A 26,506-nucleotide genomic window follows, 5' to 3' on the forward strand; every position below is an offset into this window, starting at 1 on the left:
AAAGCTGAATTCTGAGAAGATACAAAACACAAATAAATGCAGCCCTGCATTTAATAATATATCATTACATTTTTTTTTTTTTTTTTTTTTAATGCAACCATTAAAGGTACCTGAATTTGACTTGGTATCAGCCTCTTACAGTCCCTATATAAGAGCATTCAGGCTGGGGGAGGAAGAAGCAGCACCAGCAGCCAGTAAGTTGTGCTGCAATCCAAGGAGCATGATGATAGGAGGAGAAAGCGGAGTGACAGAACGGGTTGAGCAGGATGAGCTCATTAGTCTGCTGCTTCTCCCTTTACTGTCCAGTGTTACTGAACTGGAGCAGAACAAAAAATTATCTCTACTCCCCCCTTCCAGGCAATTCTGTGTTGTCTGACAGAGTTGTGTAAATATAAGAATGAGATGGACATAAATGCAAATCCTTTGAGGGCAAAACAGCTCTTTTATTTGTTTTTCATCTGTGTATCTGGGTGTTTGCCTGCATCAAAGTTGGCTGTCTCCAAACCAAGCAGCCCCTGCAGAATCAGTCTGCTGTTTTGCACCTAGATCCCATGCTTGATTCCTGCTCATCTACAAATGCATTTTGAAACATGGCGTAGGTCTTTTCTAGTCTGTGTGTTTAGATGCTCTCGCACTACCACTTCTGGTTCTAGAAGTGTTCTGCCAGACACTTCCTCTGAGGTCATATCCAGGACATCCAATTAAACCTGTTAAATAGTAATGAGCAATTGGATGTGATTGACAGCAGCGCGAGCCAATGGCTGCGCTGCTTCCAATCCATCCACTGTAGCCTATCAGCGGCCAGGCTGAGCAGCGGAATCGAGGACGTGAACGAGCAGCAATTTCGAGGGGTCAGGTAAGTAAAACGGGGGGCTGGGGACGGCGGTATTGTTAGCAGTTTTTTCACCTTAATGCATAGAATGCATTAAGGTGAAAAAATGTTTACCTTTACAACCCCTTTAAAGTCAAGGCGGGGTTGGGGGGAATCAACAATTTTTTGGCTTCAATACCACATCAGCAGCACCCCAAAATGATTCATTACAACTTGAAAAAAGGCTTTTTTTTGGGTAGCTTTGTTTGCAAAACCTGACTTTTTTTTATGCACCGGTAAAAGGCCTGAATTGAATGGTGGAAGTAGCAGCTACAACGGATCTAAAAGCCATGTGCACTTTAACAATTAAAGCTACAGCCCTCAACTTCAATTGGTGAGTAGCAAAACAGTTTAATGGCTTGTGACCTTCTTTTTTTCACAGTACCACACAATATTGTCTTAAAAGTTTAATAAAATGTCAAAACATATAGTACAATGGCTGAAAACTGTCACTTCAGTCGTCCTGGACAAATGACATGAAACAATGGATATATTGCTCCAAGGTCTGATTAGTCCATTCGGTTTGCCCGTTAGACTGCGGGCGGTATGCAGAAGACATACCAAGATCAAGTTTGATCTTCAGGGTTTCACATAGTGCTCTCCAGAATCTTGATGTGAATTGAACCCCTCGGTCTGAGACGTCTTTTGGCACCCCTTGGAATCTAATGACCTCTTTTATGAATTCTCGAGCAGTCTCCACAGCAGATGGTGTACCTCTCAGGCAGGAAGTGGGCCATTTTAGACAGCCGATCGACTATGACAAAAATGGCTGTACAGCCCTCAGAGGGTGGTAGTTCCACTATAAAGTCTATGGAGATCATGGTCCATGGCCTGTCAGGCACAGGCAAAGGTCTGAGCAAGCCCGAGGCCTTGTTTGGGGTGCTCTTACTCCAGATACAAGTAATGCATGCATTCACGTAGCTTTTACAGTCCTTTTCCAGATCAGGCCACCAGAATGTGCGTTGCACCAATTCCACTGTTTTGCAGATTTCGAAGTGCCCTGCTAAGGGGTGGTCATGGCAGAACCCCAGAACTGATATTCGAACATTTTCTGGGACAAAGACTTGGTGAGTTGTGTAATGGGGATGATAGCTGAAAAGTTCTTAATGAATCTGCGGTAAAAATTAGCAAACCCCACGAACTGCTGGATCCCCTTCTTATCTGTGGGTGCTGGCCAAATCAGGATTGCAGAAACTTTTTGAGGATCCATCTCAATCCATCCGGTAGAAATTATCAAGCCCAGGAACTGAGTGCTGTGTCACAAAAAATGGCCTGGTTATTAAGCAGGTAAATCTTCTGGTCTGTAAGTGAACAGCTTCTACAAGCTAAGGAAAACTATCCCTAATGTAAGACAGCTAAGCAATACTTTTTTGCAAACAATACTTACCCAGTGTTTCATACCTTCTAACCTTCTATTCCTATTTGGTTTTCACTTTCATTCATTGCTCATTAGCACCATGTAATTGCTTAGTGTATGTTGTAGTGGCTAAGCTGATTCAAAGAAAAAAAAGGGGTTCCCCTAAGTGGATTTTTCCGGCACTTGCACAACAATTATATAGAGTGGGAGAGTACAAACTCATGTAGAGAGTAAAACTCTAGTTTTACTCTCTACATGAGTTTGTACTCTCCCACTCTATATAACTGTTGTGCAAGTGCCAGAAAAATCCACTTAGGGGAACCCCTTTTTTTTTCTTTGAATAAGCTTTTTGGATGTGACACGGCCCCTTTTTGCGAACCTAGGAGAGCTAGTTACTCTCTTCTATAGTGGCTAAGCTGATATACATTTTTTTTTTCTCTTTCAGGATGTAGAATCTCTAGTGCAGCCTGTGAACAGTATGTGGCCACCTCGAGACTGGATGAGATTTGCACCTCTATGGATTTTCGTCATAATTATTGTAGCAGCCGGAATGACATGGTTCCTCCTAGGTAGGTAAAATACTATTATGAAGGTATCAGTGTAACAGTTAGACCCTTTTCACACGGCCGTTCCGATCAAGTCCGCTTGTCAGTTTTTCAGGCTGTCCTGATTGGAAAGTCTATGAAGTCCTTTGTCTGTTTACATGTGCCTACATCTGAGTCTGGAACAAAAAGATCGGCTGCACTCCCACACAAGGCAATGTTGTCTTTTACTGAAGTAGTAAAATCATACAAACATGGGCACAGGAGACAACAAGGTTAACGCGTTTCACACGGAGATCCTGCTTTATCAAAACCACATGGAAATGCAATTAATCTCCCATTATATATGGGAATAACTTTCAAGGAACATACATGTTCCTAATTGTACTTCCTGTTTTTCATTTCATTATGGATGTTCAAAGTCTAGCAAATCCTCAATAAATTGATTCAGGTGATACAAAAGTGTATATACAAAAGTAGAAAGAATATATATAACAGAACATATAACATAGTACCAATTATCAATTATCATCCCAAAATTCTAAACAAACTTGAAAAAACTTCTAAAAACAAAAAATAGTACAGCAACAGATAATCAGTTGAGGTCAGCTGCCGGCCATAGTCTACACGATAATGCGAAAGATGGATCGGGATCACTCAGACTATTGTTCTGTAAAATGGAAAGCTCTATGATCAAGGAAATGAAGTCTTTCTGGGACAAAAAGACTTTGACTACCTGACCCTGGAATGTATCCCAAGAGATTTGAGAATTAAAAAATTCCCTACATATGAATTTACAGACGTTGACCAAAGGAAACAATGGACAGATGTACTTACTAATTGCTCTTTTGAGCTTATGAAGATCATTATTCATTCCAAAACTGAGGAGATTGACAGACTGCAACTGGAGATCTCAAGTATAAAAGTGGAGATCCTGCCATCTAAGGATTCCCCTTTATTCAAAGATCTTAATACTAAGCTAAGCGATAAATTGGATCGAATGGAGAGAGACATTATTGGTAACAAAAAAGCCAAGCTGTTGCGGGATCATTTTGACTACGAGACCAATACTGTGTAAGTTTGGAAGAAACCCCAACTTCAATTCCAACATAGGCATCGCAAAACATCTATACAAAATAATCTGTGGAAACATGTTAGCTTCTCCGATACAGAAACTGAAGTACTGGATTATACAATTGCCGGATCGGGTTTAGATTAATTCCCCGAGAGTACAACAAGGAAAGAAGCACAGTTGTTGGCCAATGTTCATTTAAATGCACCGCACAGTCTTCCACCGAAGAAGGAAAAAAAAAAAGGGAAAAAGCACCCCATGGGAAAATCAGGAGAGGGGGGAGGAAGAAAAAGGGTGTACAATCTGAGAGGTCATCAACAGAAGGACCTTTGAATGTACTGAATTTATCTCAGAAACAGCTTACCTCTGCGGCCACCTCTCTGCTCGCTAAAGGTTTGAACTTTTGTTCATTAAGACACTTTAATCTGTTTGAAACAGTCCTAGATGTTAATACATTTTATCGTAATTTAACCCTGCGAAAACAAAATTTTCAGGATCAACACAATGCGATGTCTGATAGCCTTTCTGACATCGCTTCTGTAGATATTTCTGTACCTAATGATTTTGAAGAATTATGTGCTATACAATGCCTTGAATAAATACAGGGGGAATCTGTCTACTGTTATGATGGAGAATATGTTCCACCTGTACAAGCTCCCCTTAAATCACGATCTGATTTTTATCTGATCAGTTCTAGGGGTAAATGTCTGAATTTGTTTCAGAAAAACATTGAAAAGGAATTTACTAGACTCGCCCTGCATTCTTACAATAGAGGGTTTGTCCATAACGATAACCTTACTGTGGAAGAATGCAACGCATTCAAAATATTAAGTCAGGACACCTCCGTTGTAATTAAGATGTTAGCCAAGGGGGTCTTGTGGTAGTTCAAGATGTAAACATATATTACATATAAAGAGAAAACCTTTCGACAATTTTCAGACCAGGATACATATCAAATACTTAAAAACAATCCTACGCATGATTACAAAAAGATTTTGGATTCTCTTGTGGAGAAAGGGGTATGTTTAGGGGTGCTTTCTAACAAGGAAAGTGAGGTTATGGTTCCTTAAACTCTTATCATGTCTATTTTTCACCACCTTCCAAAGACCTATAAGGGTTTGACCCCTCTCACTGGCCGCCCCATAGTGGCTGGTATTTGATCACTTAACGAACAATTAGGTCGCTGGGTGGATTGCCAATTACAGCCACTGGTCAAAGCTCTTCCTAGCTATCTCAGAGAAACTAAACAACTCCTCAATATTGTCAATTGCATGACATGGGAACCAGGGAATGTATGGATTGTGTGTGATGTATCTAGCCCGTATTCATCCATTCCTCATGGTCTGGGTATACAAGCAGTGAGTTATTTCTTAGATCTATACAGCAAGTATTCTCCAGTACACAAATAATTTATTTTGGAGTGCCTGGACTATTTGCTGACCCATAATTCATTTTCCTTTGATGGTGGCCTTTATCTCCAGAGATGCGGAGCCATGATGGGGGCATGGTTTTCACTGTCTCTCGCCAAACTCTACATGGGTTGGTGGGAGAGGGTCCGAATCTTTGGAGATTGTTTACAGTTTCGTCCCTCCATTAAGATGTACCAAATATAACAAAGTGTAGAGCTAAAGGATGATGTGCCCAGTGCAATATATAAGTAAACCTAAATGACACTGGGATGAAAACATGAATACACTAAATAAAGATAATATACACAATCAATACTATCTAAAATGAAAGAAAGTCCATGAATAATAATAAATGTGAATATATTCCCAGTCTGAGTGCGAGGAAATCTTGCAAACAGTGGATGTATACAGTTGTGAAGAGAACCACCACCAAGTGTAGGGGAGGCTTACCAGATCGTTTGAACACGCTAGAGCGTACGCTCTGCGTGTCAAACAGGCTTAAGTATAGTTAAGTGGACTCTGAATCAATGTCGTCAGACAGGTGTGCACGGATGGCAGCCGGATGGAATCACGGGAAATGTAGTACCACAGGCAGATCGGAACTCAGAAATTCTATATTACCAGCTGCATGTTGCTTCTGAGCTGTATTGTTTCAATGTTGCTAATGCAGTGCAAGCATGTGTGTGCCTAATGACAGGTACAAAAGGACCGTCGGTACATTGATGACCTGTTGTTCATCTGCTCAGGAAACATGAAAGATTTTGACAGATTTTTGCTTTATCTGAATGATAACAGTTTGAATTTGTGTTTCATGGGGCAGACGGACACAGTGTCTATTCCATTCTTGGATGTGTTGCTTTCTTATAAAGATGACCGTATAGTCTCTAGCATATATAGGAAACTCTTTTCTGGTAACACATTGCTTCATGCGAGTTCTGGACACCCAAAACATACATACAGGGCATACCTTTGGGGCAGTTCATTAGACTACGGAGAATATGCAGCGAGAATCCTAATTATGAGGAGGATAAAAAACTAATGGATTAGAGATTCTCCTCACAAGGATATGGATCAGGCAGTTGGTATCGTTGATACCATGGATAGGGAATAACTTTTACTAGACAAAAAACGTAGGGGACAAAAGTTTGGCACACCAGTTTTTTCAACCCCTTACAGTTTGGAATTTGACAAAATTAGCAGAATTGTTGAGAGACACATCCCCATGTTATATGAGGATGATGTATATGCCAAAAGGGGTAATAAAAATAGTGTCTCAATGGGCTCCATCTTTGAGCAATAAACTATCACCAAGTGACATTTGCTCCCGCACCTCAAGGAGGACATGGCTTGACTATGTTGGAAACTACAGATGTGGAGCCAACATATGTCCATGTTGTCCACACATCAGAAAGGGAGATAGTTTTTCTTCCACCATTAGTGGCAGATCCTATAGTGTTGGTACATATATCAATTGTAACACCAGATATGTGGTTTATTTAATAACATGTAAAAAATTTAATATTCAATATGTAGGTCATACCACAAGAAAGTTAAGAGACCGATTGAATGATCATGTTCGTGACACTGAGAAGGGGTGGGACACCAATGTACCTAGACATTTTAATGATGCCCATAATGTAAACACCTCATTGATACAGATACAGGGTATGGAGAAATTATAACACCTAGAAGAGGGGGTGATAGTTTTAGAATCCTATGTAAACGTGACGTTTTTGGATATTCAGTTTACAGACTAGAATTCCAAAAGGTCTAAACTTTGAAAGGGACTTCACCCATTTTTTTTATTATTAATTAAGAAGGTTTTTATATAATACACTATATTTTGTCTGTATCTGTGTCTGTATAGGTGTTTCTAATGTGTCTGCAGTGCCCCCTTTTTGAGGAACGCAGACATAGTGGGGGGGTACAGTTATATACTGTGTTCACGTGTACTATGTGTTCATGTGCACTATGTGTGTTCATGTCCGTATAATGATATGGTGGGGACAGAGATATTTATACAAATTACACAGCGATTATGAAGAGAGTCATGTGTTGTAGCCTTAGCACGATCTGTCTACCTCTCTTCCTTATGGATATGCATCTTTGTGTCCCCACTGTGTTATCTAGTTAATTTTTTACTAAATATACATATTTTTGCAAAGCTATTTGATATATTGTGGAGCTATTGGTATTGACACATTGGACATGGATTCACATTTTACATATCCATTTTTCTATAGTTTTGATATGGATTTATGTATGATCTATTTATATGATTAGTGGTGAAAATCTTATATAAGAAAGAAATATGTATCTTTAGACTCACATTTATATTTATTGATGTGGTGTCTATATGATTAATATTTTCTGCATTTATCTGTTGCTGTACTATTTTTTGTTTTTAAAAGTTTCTTCAAGTTTGTTTAGAATTTTGGGATGATAATTGATAATTGGTACTATGTTATATGCTCTGCTTTATATATATTCTTTCTACTTTTGTATATACACTTTTGTATCACCTGAATCAATTTATTGAGGGTTTGCTAGACTTTGAACATCCATGAAATGAAAAACAAGAAGTGCAATTAGGAAATTGGACACATTTGTGTTCCTTGAACGTTATTCCCAAATATACTGAGAGATTTATTGCGTTTCCATGTGGTTTTGATAAAGCAGGATCTCGTGTGAAACGCTTTAATCTTGTGGTCTCCTGTGCCCATGTTTTTATGATTCTACTACTTCAATAAAAGCCAACCTTGCATCGTGTGGGAGTGCAGCCGATCGTCCCATTTTGTTCCATGAGTTAACTGCTGGCAGTGGCAGGGCGTGCACTCCACCGAGGCAGCATGCTATGAGGATTATGGTCTATTCAACTCACCTGTGACCAGCGGTTCTTTTCACTTACCTCTGAGTCTGATCAGACCACCTAAACAAAAAAAAAAAAGAAAAAAGACTGCATTCTTTTCCAATTTGGCAGACCGGATTTGAGGTAACCAGATGTAAACAGACAGCAGAGTCTGTTTACACTTGGCCATCCATAAAGCAGAGCAGGTCTGTCCATGTCTGCACTGCATAAACTAAGCAGACACTGATGTGACATCTGTCCCACTCTGCTCCGATCAGCAGGGGATCAGCTCACAGAACCCCTGCTGATTGGTGCAGAACCCGCTCTATGTGAAAGGAGCCTAATGCCCGGTACACACGATCAGAAAATCGTACGAAAAATACAGATTTTTGATCAATCGTACGAAAATCTGATTGTTAGTACAGATCTTTTGAGAGCCAAGTAGGACAGTTCATCTGATATTATTTGATCAGACATGCACAAATTTTTTTTTAGTTCAAAAATGCAATACAAATTCATTACAACACATGACATCACTTCCGAATTTTTATTCTGTTGTACGCGAATCTGTCGTAAACTCATCAGATTCGATCTGAGAGTAGCATGCAAAAAAAAACAGACGATCATTCGTTCGATAATCTCATCGTGTGTACCGGCCATAACACTCCCAGATTTCACCACTGCCAATAGAATGTGACATTTTACGTACTCAGCCTTACCTTGTGCAGAGATTTTCCTGTTCTGGGAAAACAATCTAAGCATCAGCAGACTGAGAGTGGTTGTTACCGGTGAAGATTACCGGCATTTAAACCTTTACACAGGCTGTAGCCACCTTGTGTTTTAATGGAAACACGTACCAGTCATAGCATCTGTTACTGAAATTCTGACCTTCAAAGAAAATGTCTGTATCACTCATTACCAGGCCCAGACAGGAATGTAGCACAGTTTAATTTGGTAGCTCTTTACAGTTCTTTAGTTTCTATATAGAGCATTCAAAGATTTTGTTTAACTATTTTTAAATATGTTTTCAATGAAATGAAAGAAAAAAACAGTGCAAGAAAATATTTTACAGACAAGATATCACAAAGCAGACATAAGCATTTTTTTTTTTAAAGTACGCTTGTAAGACCGCTGTGCAAATACGGTGTGACAGAAAGTATTGCAACGACCGCCATTTTATTCTCTAGGGTGTTAGAAAATAAAATGTATAATGTGTGGGGGTGCTAAGTAAGTTTCTAGCAAAAAAAAAAATGTTTTTAACTTGTAAACAACAAATCTCAGAAAGAAGCTCGGTCCTTAAGTGGTTAAAAAAGTATACTAAACATAGGCAACAACGCATGTCTTTTGAATTTTGCATGCTCCACACCCTTTTAAAAGTTGTTCCCCCCACCCCCTTCTGTGATATGTTGTGGTGGGTGTAGGGCAGATGTAGCAAGTGATGTTCCAGCCAATAAACAGTATAAAAGTCATTCTAAAAATGTTTGCCGGTCTTTTCAGTATCAGAAAACTGCAGCCTATAGACTTTCAACTGCTGTTAGTAAGGCATGAAACTCTGAAACTCATTCGGATGTATTCAAGGGTCTGTTTTTAACTTGCCATTTTGGTGCATTAGGTTAACACATGTTTTAAAAATAGTAATCTTTTATCTCCATATTCCATACCACTGACCTCACATAAGCCACGTATAACCAGCTACCCAAAAAGCCCACATGGAATCCCTTGCAGGGAAGACCTGGGTCACAGAAAATCAAAATTCCATACCATAAGCAATAGACGTAAAGCAGCATGTTAGAAAAGTTACAAGTTAAAATAATGTGACAGAATGTTACAAAGTTATTGACAAATACAAAGGAGCAAATTTGGTCTTTTGTTACTATAACTTTGTGCAGTCTGTATGGTAGCAGAGGAGTGGTGCATGCCTCAGATCAGTTCAAATGTGGAGGATCAAATGTCATGCCAGTGGTAGAAACTCCAAACATATTACAGGTCCTGTGGCTTTGTAAAGGGAGCAGAAGACATAAATTAGGAAATGCAATTGATGGCACAAATAATGATCAGATGACTTAATTACATGAAAAAGCAATTTATAAAAAGGGAAAAATTCATTTTTTTATTTGTGCTGTAAAGGGGTATATACCGTAAAAGGTTAGAGATTATAATGAGTGTCAGCTAGTGTCATTTGTCATGTTAAAAATGGATGTGCTGTCAAGGAATTGTCTTCATTGTCCGCGTTTCTCACTCCTATGTGTCAATGTGTCTTGCTCAGAGGTGGATTTCAAGCCAGAGCTGAGAACTAATAAAGTCTACGCCTGTCAACTGCGCATACTCAATTGTGACCTCACCAGAGACCTAACAATCCCGGAGAGCAACTCATTCAAAAAAGAAGCCACGCATCTGGAAAAACTGGTATTCGAAATATATAATCTAAAATTTATTTTGTGAGCTTTCATGGAGCTTATTCAATAAGGCACAGCAAAGTGCAGTACAGGCCATTACAAACATCCCAGTTACATATGACTCCTACTTACAAATGGAGGGAGACAATAGGAAGTGAGAGGCAGTCTACCCCTAGGAAGTGAAATTCACTCCTGTAAGAGTTATCATAGGAAAAAAGTATCTCCACTAAAGCTTTATCACCAATCCTTGTTTCCACAACAACCCCAAATTTTCTAAATCCAATTGTCACAGGGACAGAAAGTGAGGTAAAATCTTCTGAACAGGGACACAGACAGCAAAATAAATGTTACAGGGGTGTTAACCCTTCCCTATACTATCCAAAAAACATAAAAATTATTTTGTTGGCTGGAGTTACACTTAAAAAATGTACCTGTTCCAACTTACATACAAATTCAACTGAAGAACAAACCTACAGACCCTATCTTGTTTGTAACCCAGGGACTGCCTGTAACTCTTAGAGCAAACCAGGAATCATAGCTTAAAGCTGAACTCCAGGTTTGATAAAACTTTACTCATTACCTGCCCCCCCCCCCCCCCCCCCCCAAGGCAAAGGTAAAGGCTCTATTTAATCAAGGGGGATCAGAAAAAGCAGTTATACTTACCTCATCCTTCATACCCCTGGCAGCCAGCACTCTTCTCCTCCCTTCCATGTTCTGGATTGTGAGAGGACCCTCAGTGTCCCCACAATGTAGGAATGCAGTAGAAAGGTATGCTGTCTGGCATAGATGTCTAGCTCACAGGACTGGCCAAATAGAATTAAAGGGACTAAATTGTTTGTTTCTCCTAGAAAAATGCTGCTCCAGATTTCCTACTGTGTTGGCCATATGTGTGAAGATCTATTCATGTGTGTGTATGTTGTCTATCTGCTATTCCTCCCTTTCAGTAGAGATTGTAAGGTGAATGCCACAATATTAGAAAGGGGGTGATATGTCATTGGTGGGTACCATCATCCTTTCAAGGTATTTAGAGAAGATTTTGGAGAGGATACAACCAGGACTTCTCCAATTAAGCCCTGTCTTCTCCAGGAGAATGGTTATGGACTATTACGGTACCTCATAAATACATACAAATAGATAAAATTTCAATTTATTCAAAAAGTAAACAGATTAAAAAATCCATATGTGAACAAAAATATGGATAGACAATAATATAGTACAGTCATATTTCACAGTAATGTTGATGGAAATAACAATTTACAAGCCCACAAGGGTAAATGAAGGCAGATTGGTAAGTACTCATGAACGTAACCTCGACAGTTTCGTGGTCAAGCCGCTTCTTCAGGAGGCATCCTAGTACAATTTCTACAAGGTGAAATAATCAGCATTACAAATACAATTACAATACATATGATATATGTGAACAAATGAGAAAACATGGCATTGGAGTAGTTGATTGAATAGTTTGTATTTGCACTCACCAACCACTGTCCCTAAGGGCTGGAACGGTACTTGTGAGACGCCCACGCCGGGCGTTCCCCCGGGGGCGAGCAAGGGGGGGTAGTTTGGCCAAGTATATTGATATGTGCAAAGATAAAATTTTTGTTCACATATGGATTTTGTAATCTGTTTATGTTTTGAATAAATTGAAATTTTATCTATTTGTATGTATTTATGAGGTACCGTAATAGTCCATAACCATTCTCCTGGAGGAGACAGGGCTTAATTGGAGAAGTCCTGGTTGTTTCCTCTCCAAAATCCTTTCAGTAGTGATCACATGACCAAGTGCCTAGACCTTCAGATATATGACCAACACTGGAGGACCTGCATTTTTCTTAGGAAAGGTGAATGTTTCTGTTCATTTAAAGTTATCATTTCTACACTGTCATTATTATACCTCTATGTTAACATTTGAGGATAAGTCCACTTCAAATGATGTAAACTGATATTGTACTGGTTACTATGGGTGCTTTGCATTGCACATAGTAAAAAAAATCATTATGTCTGAAATCTGTGCTGCAGTATGCAGAATTTTCCAACTTTAAAAGCCATAGATCACCTGGGCCTGATATACACTATATTACCAAAATTATTGGGACACCTGCCTTTACACGCACAGGCACTTTAATTGCATCCCAGTCTTCGTGTGTAGGGTTCAATATTGAAACTATTCAAACTCCAGCTAGTGGTTAATAAGAAGTTACAGAAAAAAATGTTTTTTTCCTTTTGGAATAAAGGTTGTACATAAATAAATACTGATAATTGCAAGAACCCCTGTAAGTGGTAAATGATTTGTATCATTCCTGTAACTGATACATCTGCAAAAGAGCTTGTTCTTTTGAAAACAACAGTCTTACTGACTTGATCACCAAGTGAAACTAGAAGAAAGAAGAAAGACGAAAACCTAAAAAGATAGCGAATGCAGCCATTACATCTAAGACTTAATACACTGCAATATAATAAATGTTTGCTTTTTGGGTTTACCCCTCTTTAAAGCGGGGGTTCACCCACACCGCCAAAAAAAAAAATATTAAAAGCCAGCAGCTACAAATACTGCAGCTGCTGACTTTTAATACATGGCCACTTACCTGTCCCAGGGTCCAGCGAAGTCGGCAGGGGACGCCGAGAACCCCCTCGGTTCTCGGCAGCTGCCGCCGCCATCCTAGGTGAGGGAATCAGGAAGTGAAGCGTTGCGGCTTCACTTTCCGGTTCCCTACTGCGCATGCCGGAAGTGGGTGCAAATACCTGTCTTAGACAGGTATCTGCACCCCCCTCCCCCCTGAAAGGTGCCAAATGTGACACCGGAGGGGGGGAGGGTTCCGAAAAGCGGAAGTTCCATTTTTGTGTGGAACTCCGCTTTAAAAATAAAGATATTGGGGGGGGGGGTTACATTACATCAGCCCTGGCTTCCAATGATTCAGGGAGCTATACCCCTAATTTATCCAGAGGAAAGCACAAAAGGGATTTCAAGCACTCAGGTTTCCCTGGAGGCAGCAGTGAAGTACTGTGAGGTCTCCCACATTTCCTGAAACAGTCAGTCAAAATGTATAGAGTGTTTGCTCCATCACCATATTCACTCCCAAGGTTTTTGCAAAGTGTTGGCGGGACTTGTGGCTCTGGCGGCTTTGCGGTTAAGAGTCACAAATCTATGTGGTGTGGAGATGCACAGTTAATGTCATTTATTTTTTTTTATTTAACAGCACTATCTGCTGCCAGATTGCCTAGGACACAATATAAAGTAACAAGCAAACAGTAGAGAATGTAAGGGCATTTAAGTGGTGATTCCCTGATGATATAGCCTACACATAAATTTGTAAAAACAAACATTTATTGAAATATACATAGACCATACATATCCAAATACATAAAGGGGGCTAACAAAGAGTGCCCTATATCCATCTTGGCTGGATTGTGGGTTCCTCGGGAGACCCGGATACTTATCGTTTCTGTCCCCTCCACAAATGGGAGGTATTTCCATGCATTTTTCAGAGATGTGAGACATCTTTAACCTTTATTTGTGTCATTATTGGGCGATATATATCTCAATATTGAATAAGGATCCTTTGATTGACTAAACCATTGGATGATTTGCACTTGTTGCAGGGATTACCTAACCTCTGATTGAATTTTGAGTGGCTCATCATATCCAGGTATCTTCTGATATAGCTGGGTTTCCTTTCCTGTATGTTGGTGGCTGACTGCACAGTTTTTTCTTTGGTCAGACGTGCCAGACAATTTTGAGCCTGGGTGTGGAGTTATACTCTATGGAATGAAGTCCGGAGGAAGCGGCCATTGTGCCGGGAAACATGCTGGCAAGCTCCATACAACACCCATTTGACATTATGCTGTGACAAGTTTTCATTTTTATATTATACCATTTGATGTTTTGTTACATGTGTGGTAATTTTATAGATATAGGGGACTGTTTGTTAGCCACCTTTATGCATTTGGATATGTATCATCTGTTGTATGTTTCAATAAATGTTTGTTTTTATGAATTTATGTGTATGCTCTATCATCAGGGAATCACCACTTAAAAAGACTGTGCACCTCCAAAAAAAAAATAAAATAATGAAAAACCCTGTAAGACAAAGGCATAATGAGTTAGTGTGTATCACATACTACAGGGGTAGGCAAGCTCGGCCCTCCAGCTGTGGTGAAACTCAAGTCCCATGAAACATTGCAAGACCCTGACAATCACAGGCATAACTCCTAGAGGCAGAGGCATGATAGGATTTGTAGTTTCACCACAGCTGGAGGGCTGAGGTTGCCTACCCCTGGCATACTAGCTCATTATGAAATACTTACCTTAGAACGATGCCCTGCAGTGCTGCCCACACTCCGCTCCCACGGCCGACATCTTTCCCCGGAGCTACTTCTGGATTTGCGGGCTCCAGCGCTGTGATTGGTCAGAGCCACGATTACGTCACTCCCGTGCATGCGCGCGGGTGCTGCTAGTCACGCCATGGATACTGAAGAAACGTCACAAGCAGGCCAATTCTTCAGAGCGCATGCGCCAATTACTTCGGTAGCAGCTCAGAGAGTGAGCATCTCCTAAACTGTGCAAGTTTAGGAGATATTTACAGTACCTATAGGTAAGCCTTACTTGTAGGTACAAGTGGTGTAACAGAGTTTGCAACCACTTTAAATGCCCACTTCCTTACATTCTCTACTGTTTCCTTGTCAATTTTTAGGGCTGGGATTCCCTGTTAGCTAACAAGCCTGTTTTGAGCTTGGGGCTCTGACTATATATTCCTATAGCACTTTACACAATATAAAGTACACGGGGTCATCAGCAACATGGTGATTGGCAGCATTTTGATAAAAAATTTTGTCTGCTACTATACAGTTACAGCCAACTGGTGCATTGATCTGTAGATATGTGCATACCAGAAATTTTTGTTTCACTTCGGATGCATCCATTCATTGAAGAATTTCATTTTGTAATATTCAATATGTTGACCCAGTTTGTTTTCTGAATTTGTTTCATACCTTTGGCATTTGTTTTGTATATTCGCTGGTCTGGGTAGATTTGAAATTTTTTTTGCATAAGATTTGCTATATATTGGATATATTATTAAATCGGACGAATTTGAATTGGAAGGTTTTGATATTTTCAGACACTAGTCCAAACCACCAATAGAAATGGCATGAGCTGATTGGACAATATCGACTGGCATCATGTGCATCCCAATTAAAGAATTGAACAAAAGTCGGATCCATTCATTATCTGAATCCAAATTATCCAGCAAGTTAGAAAATTAAATTAATTTTCCTATTTGCCTGAACTACTATTGCATCATATAACGTTATTCGAACGAAACAAATGCATTTGTTAATTTCGTTATAGTTGTTTTTAAGGATTCGGATACATCCGAATACATCCGGATACATCCGAATCTCTAAAAATTAAATTTTCGTCTGAAAAATGAATTGCATCGAAACAAAACTGCCACAAGCAGTGATTGTATAGTTCTGGCATGGCACAGTTGACAGGTTTCCTTTAACAGTGCTGTCTGCTGCTATGATGCTGAGGACACATATTAAATATATAGTAGCAATATGATTATGGAGATTGCTTTTGATGGAACACTTGTATGCACAGTTGGGCGGTGGATCAATTTGCCAAGTCTGCAGAATAATGCACAAGCTAGCAGTGACTGTGACCTGAAAAACAATTTAAAGTGGTTCTAAAGGGGGAAGGTTTTTTATCTTAATGCATTCTATGCATTAAGATAAAAAAACTTCTGTGTGCAGCAGCCCCCCTCAACCCCCCAATACTTACCTGAGTCCAATCTCAATCCACCGATGTTGCACGAGAGACTGGGCTGTCCGGGACTCTCCCTCCTGAATGGCTGATACACAGCAGCGGGCGCCATTGGCGCCCGCTTCTGTAAATCAAAGTCAGTGAGCCAATGAGGAGCGAGAAGAGGTGGGGCTGAGCCATGGTTCGGTGTCTGAATGAACACACAGAGCAGCAGCTTGGCTCAGGTGCCCCATAGCAAGCTGCTTGCTGTGGGGGCACTCGGCAGGAGGGAGATGCCAGGACTGCCGGACTCGAGAAGAGGAGGATCTGCGCTGCTCTGTGCAAAACCATTACACAAAGCAAGTAAGTATGACATGTTTGTTATTTTCTAAACAAAAAACAAGACTTTAATATTACTTTAAAGGATTTGTAAAGCCTTGTTTTTTTAAAAAATAACAAATATATCATACTTACTTACCTCCACTGTGCAGTGTGGCCCTAATCATCATCTTCTGGGGTCCCCCGGCGGCTCTCGCGGCTTCTCCTCGCATCAGTTAACCTCCTGGGAGAAGCGCTCTCCTGGGGGTTACCTTGCGGGCGTGCTCCTGAGTCCAGCATTTGCGACTATAGACACAGACTCGGCCCAGCCCCCCCCGGTCATTGTATTTGATTGACAGCAGTGAGAGCCAATGGCTGCGATGCTATTAATCTATCCAATCAAGAGCTGAGAACCCTGGGCAGAGCGCTAGAGCGCATCTTCACCGAAGGATCGAAGGGCTCAGGTGAGTAAAATGGGGGGCTGGGGGGCTGGGGGGCCGGTCACTGTCACTGTCGGTCACTGTCAGAAGTTTTTTCACCTTAATGCATAGAATGCATCATAGAGCAGATTTCTCTCCTCTTCCTATTCTGGCACCTGTCACCCGAACATTAAGTGGGAGAAAATGTTACAAATGGGGCCAGAGACTGCCATTTTCCTGGTCATTAACTGCTAATAAATACTTACAAGAGGTAACTAATATTCTCATTTAAATGAATGGGAATGCTTTATGTGTTTTCTTGGCATTTGCTTTGATTACATTTTTTTTTTCATATATTCTTTATAGTCTAGACCAGTGGTTTTTAACCTTTAATAAGTCAAGGACCACTTTAACAATCTGATGAAAGCTATGGACCCCCTCCCCAGAAATATTCACGATTCATAATAAACACAGAGTTGCATGCAATACATATATGTACTTTATCTTATTGAAAATTGATTGCCTCATACATATATGACAAACAAAAAGTTTGAATGAAGTAAACAATCTTAACAAAAAAACTCACTCCTTTTTCATGCAAAAACGAATAGCCACTCATTACAAAAATGAAATACATTCTATGTGCAAATTAAAATAATTTTAATTCTGCTCAAATCTACTACTACTCAGTGGGGGAACTACCAGGGTCACAAAAGGTTGCACTTGCGACCTGGTCCTGACGTTTCTCCACTGTCGTGGGGGCCCCAGCGGGGTTGCTGGCCACAGGGCTCTGAACTGAGAGCATCTCTCTCATACAGTCCAGAGCCTGCCCTGACAGTTCCCCCTCCCTCCTCCCTTGCATGGATGTGAAAGGACAGAGTCAATCTGATCCTTCTCCTCCCGCTCCTCTCCTTCTGTGTGCACCACGGGAAGTGTGAAGCTAAGCAGCTGGCATCACTGGAGAGCATTGTTAGACAGCACTAAGAGGTGGCACTGATGGGCACTGAGAGGCAACCCTGATAGGTTGCACTGATGAGCACTAGTAGGCAGCATTAATGAGCACTGATAGGTGGCACTGATAGGCAGCACTGATAGGCTGCACTGATGGGCACTGAAAGGCAGCATTAATGAGCACTGACAGGTGGCACTGATAGGCGGCACTGATGGGCGGCATTGATGAGCACTGATAGGCGACAACGATAGGCAGGAATGATAGGCATTGATAGGCAGCACTTATAGGCTGCACTGATGGGGCTGCATTGATAATCAGGTCACTGATGATTAATGCCCTGATTATCAGTGTAAACAATGTACTGACAGTCTTGCTGGTTAATGGCTCTCCTTTCCTCACACAGACACAGCGTGGGAGGAAAGGACTGCTGATAACCGGCAAGTCTGTTTACATGTGATTAGCTGACCACACAGTAACGGGCCACTGTGATTGGCCCTTTACTATGTGATCTGTGACCAGCTGTGTCCAAGGGACACAGCAATCACAGAGCACGCTGGATGTGTGCACCAAGGGGCACGTGAGAGGCAAGGTTCTGGGAGGATATCTATGGATATATCTATGGGTACCCTCCCAGAACTGAAAGCCTGGGGCTCCGTTGGAAGGAGGGCCAAGGGGGGCCTTCAGGGTTGCTTGCACCAGGGCCCTGAAAGTTCTAGTTATGCCTCTACTACTATTACTACTACTAGAAAATGAGAATTAGCAGTTATTATGGGATGACTCAAGATGACGGTTGAGAGAATATGATACAAATATAAATAGTAAACATGGGCCAACAACAAGTCAAGAGGTGCTTAGCAGTTGGAGCTATAAGCAGTGGCAGGATGTGTTTTCTTTCATTTCTTTCAATAGAAAAGCAGGGATTGGGACAAGAGGGGAGCTGTATAGTGAAAGTAAAAGGTATTTATTATCTGACCCTCATGGAACCCATTAAACCCATCCATGAACAGTTGCGGCCCATCCATTAGGGGCGCCCAGGCGCCACCCCCTCTCTCCACGCCACCCCCTATATGCAATGGATAGATTCATACATACCATTAATCTATCCACGGCGGCCGCAGCCACCTCCTATTCATGCGTCTGGCCCCTTTCAGGACACCGGGCGCATAAATTACAGCGGCCAGGTTTTTTTTTAAGCCCCTGATTAGAGCCATGGGCTCTAATAGGCTTCATACCAGGGTGGGCTCGGGTCGCAGAGAATGCGCTCCGATCCCAACCAGGTGTGTTACAACAGCGAATGAATATTCGCTGTTGAAACACTGATCCTCAATCCGGTCAATCAGAAGCTGGTGTGAGACCCGTCTTTCCGATTGGCCAAAAAGAGAAGACTCCTAATTGGCAGCCGAGGAGGGAGGAAACAGAAGGCGCCGCTGTGGTGACCCATGGAGAGCAGGAGAACAGGAGGCTGCCGCCGCCAAGCTGTGGCGGTCGCCGGTGATGGGATAAGTGCTAACGACGGACTGGGGGTTCGGCATACTGTTTGCCGCCCCCCCAAAAAAATTCCCACCGGCCACCACCATCCGTGGAACTTTACCCATTACAGTTTGATGACATATAATGTTCTTTAGCAAAAGAATATATATTCCACATTAATAATTATGCTACCAAAATTAGTGTGTGCTCTAAATTGCCTCAAGTATTGCTCCTGAATGAGTCAGTCACTCAGTTAATGGAATATCTCCCCCTCTTCTTGGTCTCAAAAACAATCTTTCACCTTCTTCAATTAAAATATATACATTTCCACCCTTGATTGTATGTCTTGGCTTAGCTAGAAAGGAAGGCTGACCGAAGCTTTACAGTGCTGAATTTCATAAGCTGCTGATGGCAGAGAAAGGAGAGAATCAGGGAGATAAAAACACTATCATTGTAAATTTAACTCTATTGTGTCCCCTTGGCAGCACAGTTTGTCCTATTGTCTCTCCTGCTTTTCTTTTCTCCCACCCCATTCCTGTTGTTTTCTGCCCCTTTCAGCAACAGTAAATCTTAAAGCTGTCAGCTGATCAGCCTCTAGTGGCTCTGATTTTAGGCACAGTGCCAAAAATAGAGAGCAACTGAGCATGTGCAGAGCAGAGTTTGACAGTGCCTTACTGAATTTTAAACAGTATGGACACATATTTTTAATGTTTTACATAACTAATTTTCTGACTAATGTTCAAATTTAAGGATCCATGGACCCCAGGTAAAAAATCCCAGGTCTAGAATATTAAATAAACTACTTCCTATTACCCAGACCCTTTTCTCTCAGGAGTGTGGTGGGTATTGTAACAGGAAGCGAGGAAAAACTATTGGTTGTGTCCAGGATTGGAGATATGTTTGTCCCAGGTTCATGCAGTATACAAACTGTTTTCCTTTCTTTGCTGGGTGGTGAGCTGGCTTGGCTTACTGAGGGGTTAACAAGTTCAGCTGAAGAAGGTTGAGTACCCTGGGCTCTATGAAACTCCCAGGCTGCTTAGGGGGGATGCTCCTTGACAGTCAGGTGCCTGGGCAGCCATAGGTTGCTCCAGGACAGGTAATTAGGTTCCTTTTTCACCATGATGTGTACTCATCCAAGGAGACACGCACAACCCACTGCTGAGCTAATTCCTCACAGTACTTATTTGCTCGCTTTGTATTCAGGGATTTCAAAAAATAATGTCTTTCTAGCACTCTGAGTACACATAGGAAATGCCTGCTGCACACTATGAAAATACTGCAAGTATTTAAAGCGTGTTTAGTTTGAAAAATAACCTTTATGTAAGAAGCCCGGATGTCTGTACGCTACAGTAATAATAATGTCTTGTGTAATCATGTTACTCTCTTTTCAGGTCACTGGTCTTGTCTTGGCCTCTGAACTGGCTGTTTATCACAATACAAGCAAAGTTTATGCTTTTGGGTAAGATAAAAAAAAAAGACTGAAGGTTATCATTACCTTCAACCATTTTAAATTTTCTGGTGCAAGGTTACCATTTAGCAAAAACTCCAACAAAGAAAGCAGCTCTAAAAAAAATGCACATTTACTGTATACAACATCCCTACATAACAAAAAAAATTTCACAAAAGAGCCTGGGTTCAAAACTAACAGAAAGTAAAAATATGTGAACAATGTATATGTATGGATAGTAGAAGTATATTTATGCAAAAACAGTATAAATATAAATATTGATCAAAACATATCCATGTGCATACCCCCCCCCCCCCCCCAGTTGTCTCGATGAAATCACCAATGCTGTTACAACATTACATACAACCCATTTCCACTGATTAAAGTCTATCTATAGCCAAAATATTTTATTGTTGATCATGTAGGGAATAGTTTAACCACTAGAATTCCATTATAAAATGGCATTGGTACATGGATTATTTGTCCCAGCGTGTTTTAAATACAGTGCCTGGACTTACAATGCCAGCCTTACAATCAGAGATGACCAAGGTCTAGTGCTAAGCCCAGAAGCCCAAACAATGAGTTTCTGTGCCTCCAAACCTTCTACAGAACGCTACATAAGAACATGCTGTAGAAGCAAGTGTAAACGCAATGTTTTCGTAAATCCTGTGCCACAACCAGGAGTCAGAACAAAAGAACTCTAGGAGGAAATATAATTTTTACAAACTCTCCCATTACATATGCTTTTGTGTCTGAACCTACCATAAAGAAGAGCTTTGCTAATACTTGCGACAAATTAGTACCAGCACAGCCTACAGAGTGCATCAAACAGGAATATATGGCATATAGGCCGCAAAGGTCAGAAGTATGTAATATACAACCCACTGTATAGAGTGCCCCTGCCACCCTGACATGGGGTGAGTTTGCAGGACCCAGGGAATTTCTTTAAATCCCAGTGCCACAGAAATCAAGATGGTCACATGACTTTGACAGGTGATGTAGCCCATCACTTTTTTAATTAAATCAATAATATGAATGGAACTTGCTTCAGAGTAAACACACTTGTAATGCAAATGAATTTGTCTTTAAAATGAGCCTGTTTTATTTAACCACTTCAGCCCCGGATGGATTTACCCCCTTCCTGACCAAGCCATTTTTTGCAATATGGCACTGCGTCGCTTTAACTGACAATTCCGCTGTAATACAATGTTCTATCTAAACGAAATTTATGTCCTTTTTTTCCCACAAATAGAGCTTTCTCTTGGTGGTATTTGGTCACCTCTTCGATTTTTATTTTTTGCGCTATAAACAAAAGAAGAGTGACAATTTAAAAAAAAAGACATTGTTTTTTACTTTTTGCTATAATAAATATCCTCAATTATAAAAAAAAAACGAATTTCTTCATCAGTTTAGGCCGATATATATTCTTCTACATATTTTTGATAAAAAAAAAATTAAATATTGCAATAAGCATATATTGTTTGGTTTGCGCAAAAGTTATAGCATCTACAAAATGGGGGATAGATTCATGGCATTATTATTATTATTTATTTATTTTTTTTACTAGTAATGGCGGCAATCTGCAATTTTTATCGGGACTTCGACATTGCGGCAGACAGATTGGACACTTTTGACACATTTTTGGGACCATTGACCTTTATATGGCGATCAGTGCTATAAAAATGCACTGATTACTGGCAGGGTAGGGGATAACACTAGGGGGCGATCAAGGGGTGAAATGTGTTCCCTCACTGTTTTTTCTAACTGTGACACACACAAATCCCTGTCCTCACTCTGTCAGGAGCAATCGCGGGTGCCCGGCAGACATCGCAACCGCCGGGCACGAGCATCGGCTCCTTAGGGATGCGGTGGCGTGAGCGTGCCCCCTATACTCCTTAAAGCACCCACCGTACGGCTACGACGATTTGCGCAGGAGTGCCATTCTGCCGCTGGTGGCGGGCAGTCGGCAAGTGGTTAATGAGCAGTATTGTCATGTTAACCACTTCAGCCCCGGAAGGATTTACCCCCTTCCTGACCAGAGCACTTTTTACAATTTGGCACTGCGTCGCTTTAACTGCTAATTGCGCGGTCATGCAATGCTGTACCCAAACAAAATTTGCGTCCTTTTCTTCCCACAAATAGAGCTTTCTTTTGATGGTATTTGATCACCTCTGCCGTTTTTATTTTTTGCGCTATAAACGGAAAAAGACCGAAAATTTTGAAAAAAAATGATATTTTCTACTTTTTGTTATAAAAAAAATCCAATAAACTCAATTTTAGTCATACATTTAGGCCAAAATGTATTCGGCCACATGTCTTTGGTAAAAAAAAATGTCAATAAGCGTATATTTATTGGTTTGCGCAAAAGTTATAGCGTCTACAAACTAGGGTACATTTTCTGGAATTTGCACAGCTTTTAGTTTATGACTGCCTATGTCATTTCTTGAGGTGCTAAAGTGGCAGGGCAGTACAAACCCCCCCCAAATGACCCCATTTTGGAAAGTAGACACCCCAAGGAAATTGCTGAGAGGCATGTTGAGCCCATTGAATATTTATTTTTTTTGTCCCAAGTGATTGAATAATGACAAAAAAAAAAAAAAAAAATTTACAAAAAGTTGTCACTAAATGATATATTGCTCACACAGGCCATGGGCATATGTGGAATTGCACCCCAAAATACATTCAGCTGCTTCTCCTGAGTACGGGGATACCACATGTGTGGGACTTTTTGGGAGCCTAGCCGCGTACGGGGCCCCGAAAACCAATCACTGCCTTCAGGATTTCTAAGGGCATAAATTTTTGATTTCACTCCTCACTACCTATCACAGTTTTGAAGGCCATAAAATGCCAAGATGGCACAAACCCCCCCAAATGACCCCATTTTGGAAAGTAGACACCCCAAGATATTTGCTGAGAGGCATGGTGAGTATTTTGCAGCTCTCATTTGTTTTTGAAAATGAAGAAAGACAAGAAAAAACTTTTTTTTTTTTCTTTTTTCAATTTTCAAAACTTTGTGACAAAAAGTGAGGTCTGCAAAATACTCACTATACCTCTCAGCAAATAGCTTGGGGTGTCTACTTTCCAAAATGGGGTCATTTGGGGGGGTTTTGTGGCACCTGGGCATTCCATGGCCTCCAAAACTGTGATAGGCAGTGAAGAGTGAAATCAAAAATTTACACCCCTAGAAAGCCTGAAGGCGGTGCTTGGTTTTCGGGGTCCCGTTCGCGGCTAGGCTCCCAAAAAGTCCCACACATGTGGTATCCCCGTACTCAGGAGAAGCAACAGAATTTATTTTGGGGTGTAATTTCACATATTCCCATGGCATGTTTGTGCAATATATCATTTAGTGACAACTTTGTGCAAAAAAAAAAAAAAAAAATGTATCTCTTTCCCGCAACTTGTGTCACAATATAAAATATTCCATGGACTTGACATGCCTCTCAGCAAATAGCTTGGGGTGTCTACTTTCCAAAATGGGGTCATTTGGGGGGGGGTTTTGAACTGTCTTGGCATTTTATGCACAACATTTAGAAGCTTATGTCACACATCACCCACTCTTCTAACCACTTGAAGACAAAGCCCTTTCTGACACTTTTTGATTACATGAAAAAATTATTTTTTTTTTGCAAGAAAATTACTTTGAACCCCCAAACATTATATATTTTTTTAAAGCAAATGCCCTACAGATTAAAATGGTGGGTGTTTCATTTTTTTTTTCACACAGTATTTGCGCAGCGATTTTTCAAATGCATTTTTTGTGGAAAAAACACACTTTTTAAAATTTTAATGCACTAAAACACACTATATTGCCCAAATGTTTGATGAAATAAAAAAGATGATCTTAGGCCGAGTACATGGATACCAAACATGACATGCTTTAAAATTGCGCACAAACGAGCAGTGGCAACAAAATTAATACATTTTTAAAAGCCTTTAAAAGCCTTTACAGGTTACCACTTTAGATTTACAGAGGAGGTCTACTGCTAAAATTACTACCCTCGATCTGACCTTCGCGGTGATACCTCACATGCATGGTGCAATTGCTGTTTACATTTGACGCCAGACCGACGCTTGCGCTCGCCTTAGCGCGTGAGCAGGGGGGACAGGGGTGCTTTTTTTTTTTTTTTTTTTTCTTTATTATTTTTTTGCTTTTTTATCTTATTTTTAAACTGTTCCTTTCATTTTTTTTTTTTAATCATTCTTATTGTTATCTCAGGGAATGTAAATATCCCCTATGATAGCAATAGGTAGTGACAGGTACTCTTTTTTGAAAAAATTGGGGTCTATTAGACCCTAGATCTCTCCTCTGCCCTCAAAGCATTTGACCACACCAAGATCGGTGTGATAAAATGCTTCCCCAATTTCCCAATGGCGCTGTTTACATCCGGCGAAATCTAAGTCATAAAATGCTCGTAGCTTCCGGTTTCTTAGGCCATAGAGATGTTTGGAGCCACTCTGGTCTCTGATCAGCTCTATGGTCAGCTGGCTGAATCACCAGCTGCATTCTCAGGTTCCCTGTTGAGACAGGAGAACCAGAGAAAAACACGGAAGACGGTGGGGGGGGGGCATTCCCTCCCACGGCTTGTAAAAGCAGTCTAGAGGCTAATTAGCCGCTAGGATTGCTTTTACATGAAAGCCGACCGATGGCTGAAAAGAATGATACCAAGATGATACCTGAACCTGCAGGCATCATTCTGGTATAACCACTCAAAGTCGTGAATGGCGTACCTGAAGACAAAAAAATGGTTAACAATAAAACACAGTAAACAGTAAAGTATAAAAAATTGCATACCTGAAAAGCAAACATGATAAAACATAATAACAATAAAACATTGCAGAATAGAATACAGTAAAAAAGAGCAGAACAATAGAGAGAGAATAGAGAGAGAGAGAACAATAAAACGACAACTATTTTTTTTTTTATTTTATATTTTTGTTTGTGTTTTTTATTTTTTTTTTACACTTTTTTTTGTAACTGTAACTTTTATAACTGTAACCGGTTCCAGGTTCGGGTCTCTCAAAATGCGATGGCATCTTGGGAGACCCTGTGAAAGTGTGCCTAGTCTGTGGAATGCTGTACCCTACGCTAATACTCAACTAGTGAATGGTAGCGTTCAAAACATTCACCAATGCAAAGACCAGGATTGTCAGGACAGGAGGGACAATAATAGCGGGTGTCACGTCTATATCCGCGCTTGCTGCAGACACGACATCTTTTTTTGAGGGGGTTCGTTGGGTAGGGGTACTCGGGAGGACATAAAGAAAATGCCTCTCATGCAGCCAACTGCATTTGGTTGGGGATGTGAATGGGGGAAGTACGGGCGCTGCAGAAGTGGTGGGTTCCCAATTAGGATTGGCGAATTGCAGCAGGAAGGGCACTATGGGCACGACGGGCCTGTGTTTGTCTTTTTGGTGGCAGCGGGACACTACTTGTGCTTGCCACCTCACCAGCTTGAACTGCACTTATGGGACTCGCCACGTCACCACGTGTTACTGCAGTGCTGGTTTGACTACGACCGGGGTGTACTAGGCCGCTGGTGCTTGCCAGTTCACCAAAACGCTACAAAAAAAACTGTTAGCGATCGCAGGGATCAGGCCTGACTCTGCGAACGCTGTAGTTATGCGTTTAGTGTTTTGTAAGTGTCAGTGATCGATCGATACT

General features: G+C 40.8%; 1 protein-coding gene across 1 annotated transcript in view; it reads left to right on the forward strand.

Moving 5' to 3' along the window:
- The window catches only part of TMPRSS6 (transmembrane serine protease 6), a 386,147-nt gene that overhangs the window by 45,490 nt on the left and 314,151 nt on the right, over positions 1-26,506 (forward strand). The window contains exons 2-4 of the mRNA XM_073592484.1: positions 2,674-2,797; positions 10,366-10,505; positions 20,789-20,856. Coding sequence (XP_073448585.1) covers positions 2,674-2,797; positions 10,366-10,505; positions 20,789-20,856 — 332 coding nt within the window. The remainder of the gene's footprint in view (positions 1-2,673; positions 2,798-10,365; positions 10,506-20,788; positions 20,857-26,506) is intronic.

Source organism: Aquarana catesbeiana, linkage group LG07, assembly GCF_042186555.1.
Source record: "Aquarana catesbeiana isolate 2022-GZ linkage group LG07, ASM4218655v1, whole genome shotgun sequence".
Taxonomy (NCBI): Eukaryota; Metazoa; Chordata; class Amphibia; order Anura; family Ranidae; genus Aquarana; species Aquarana catesbeiana.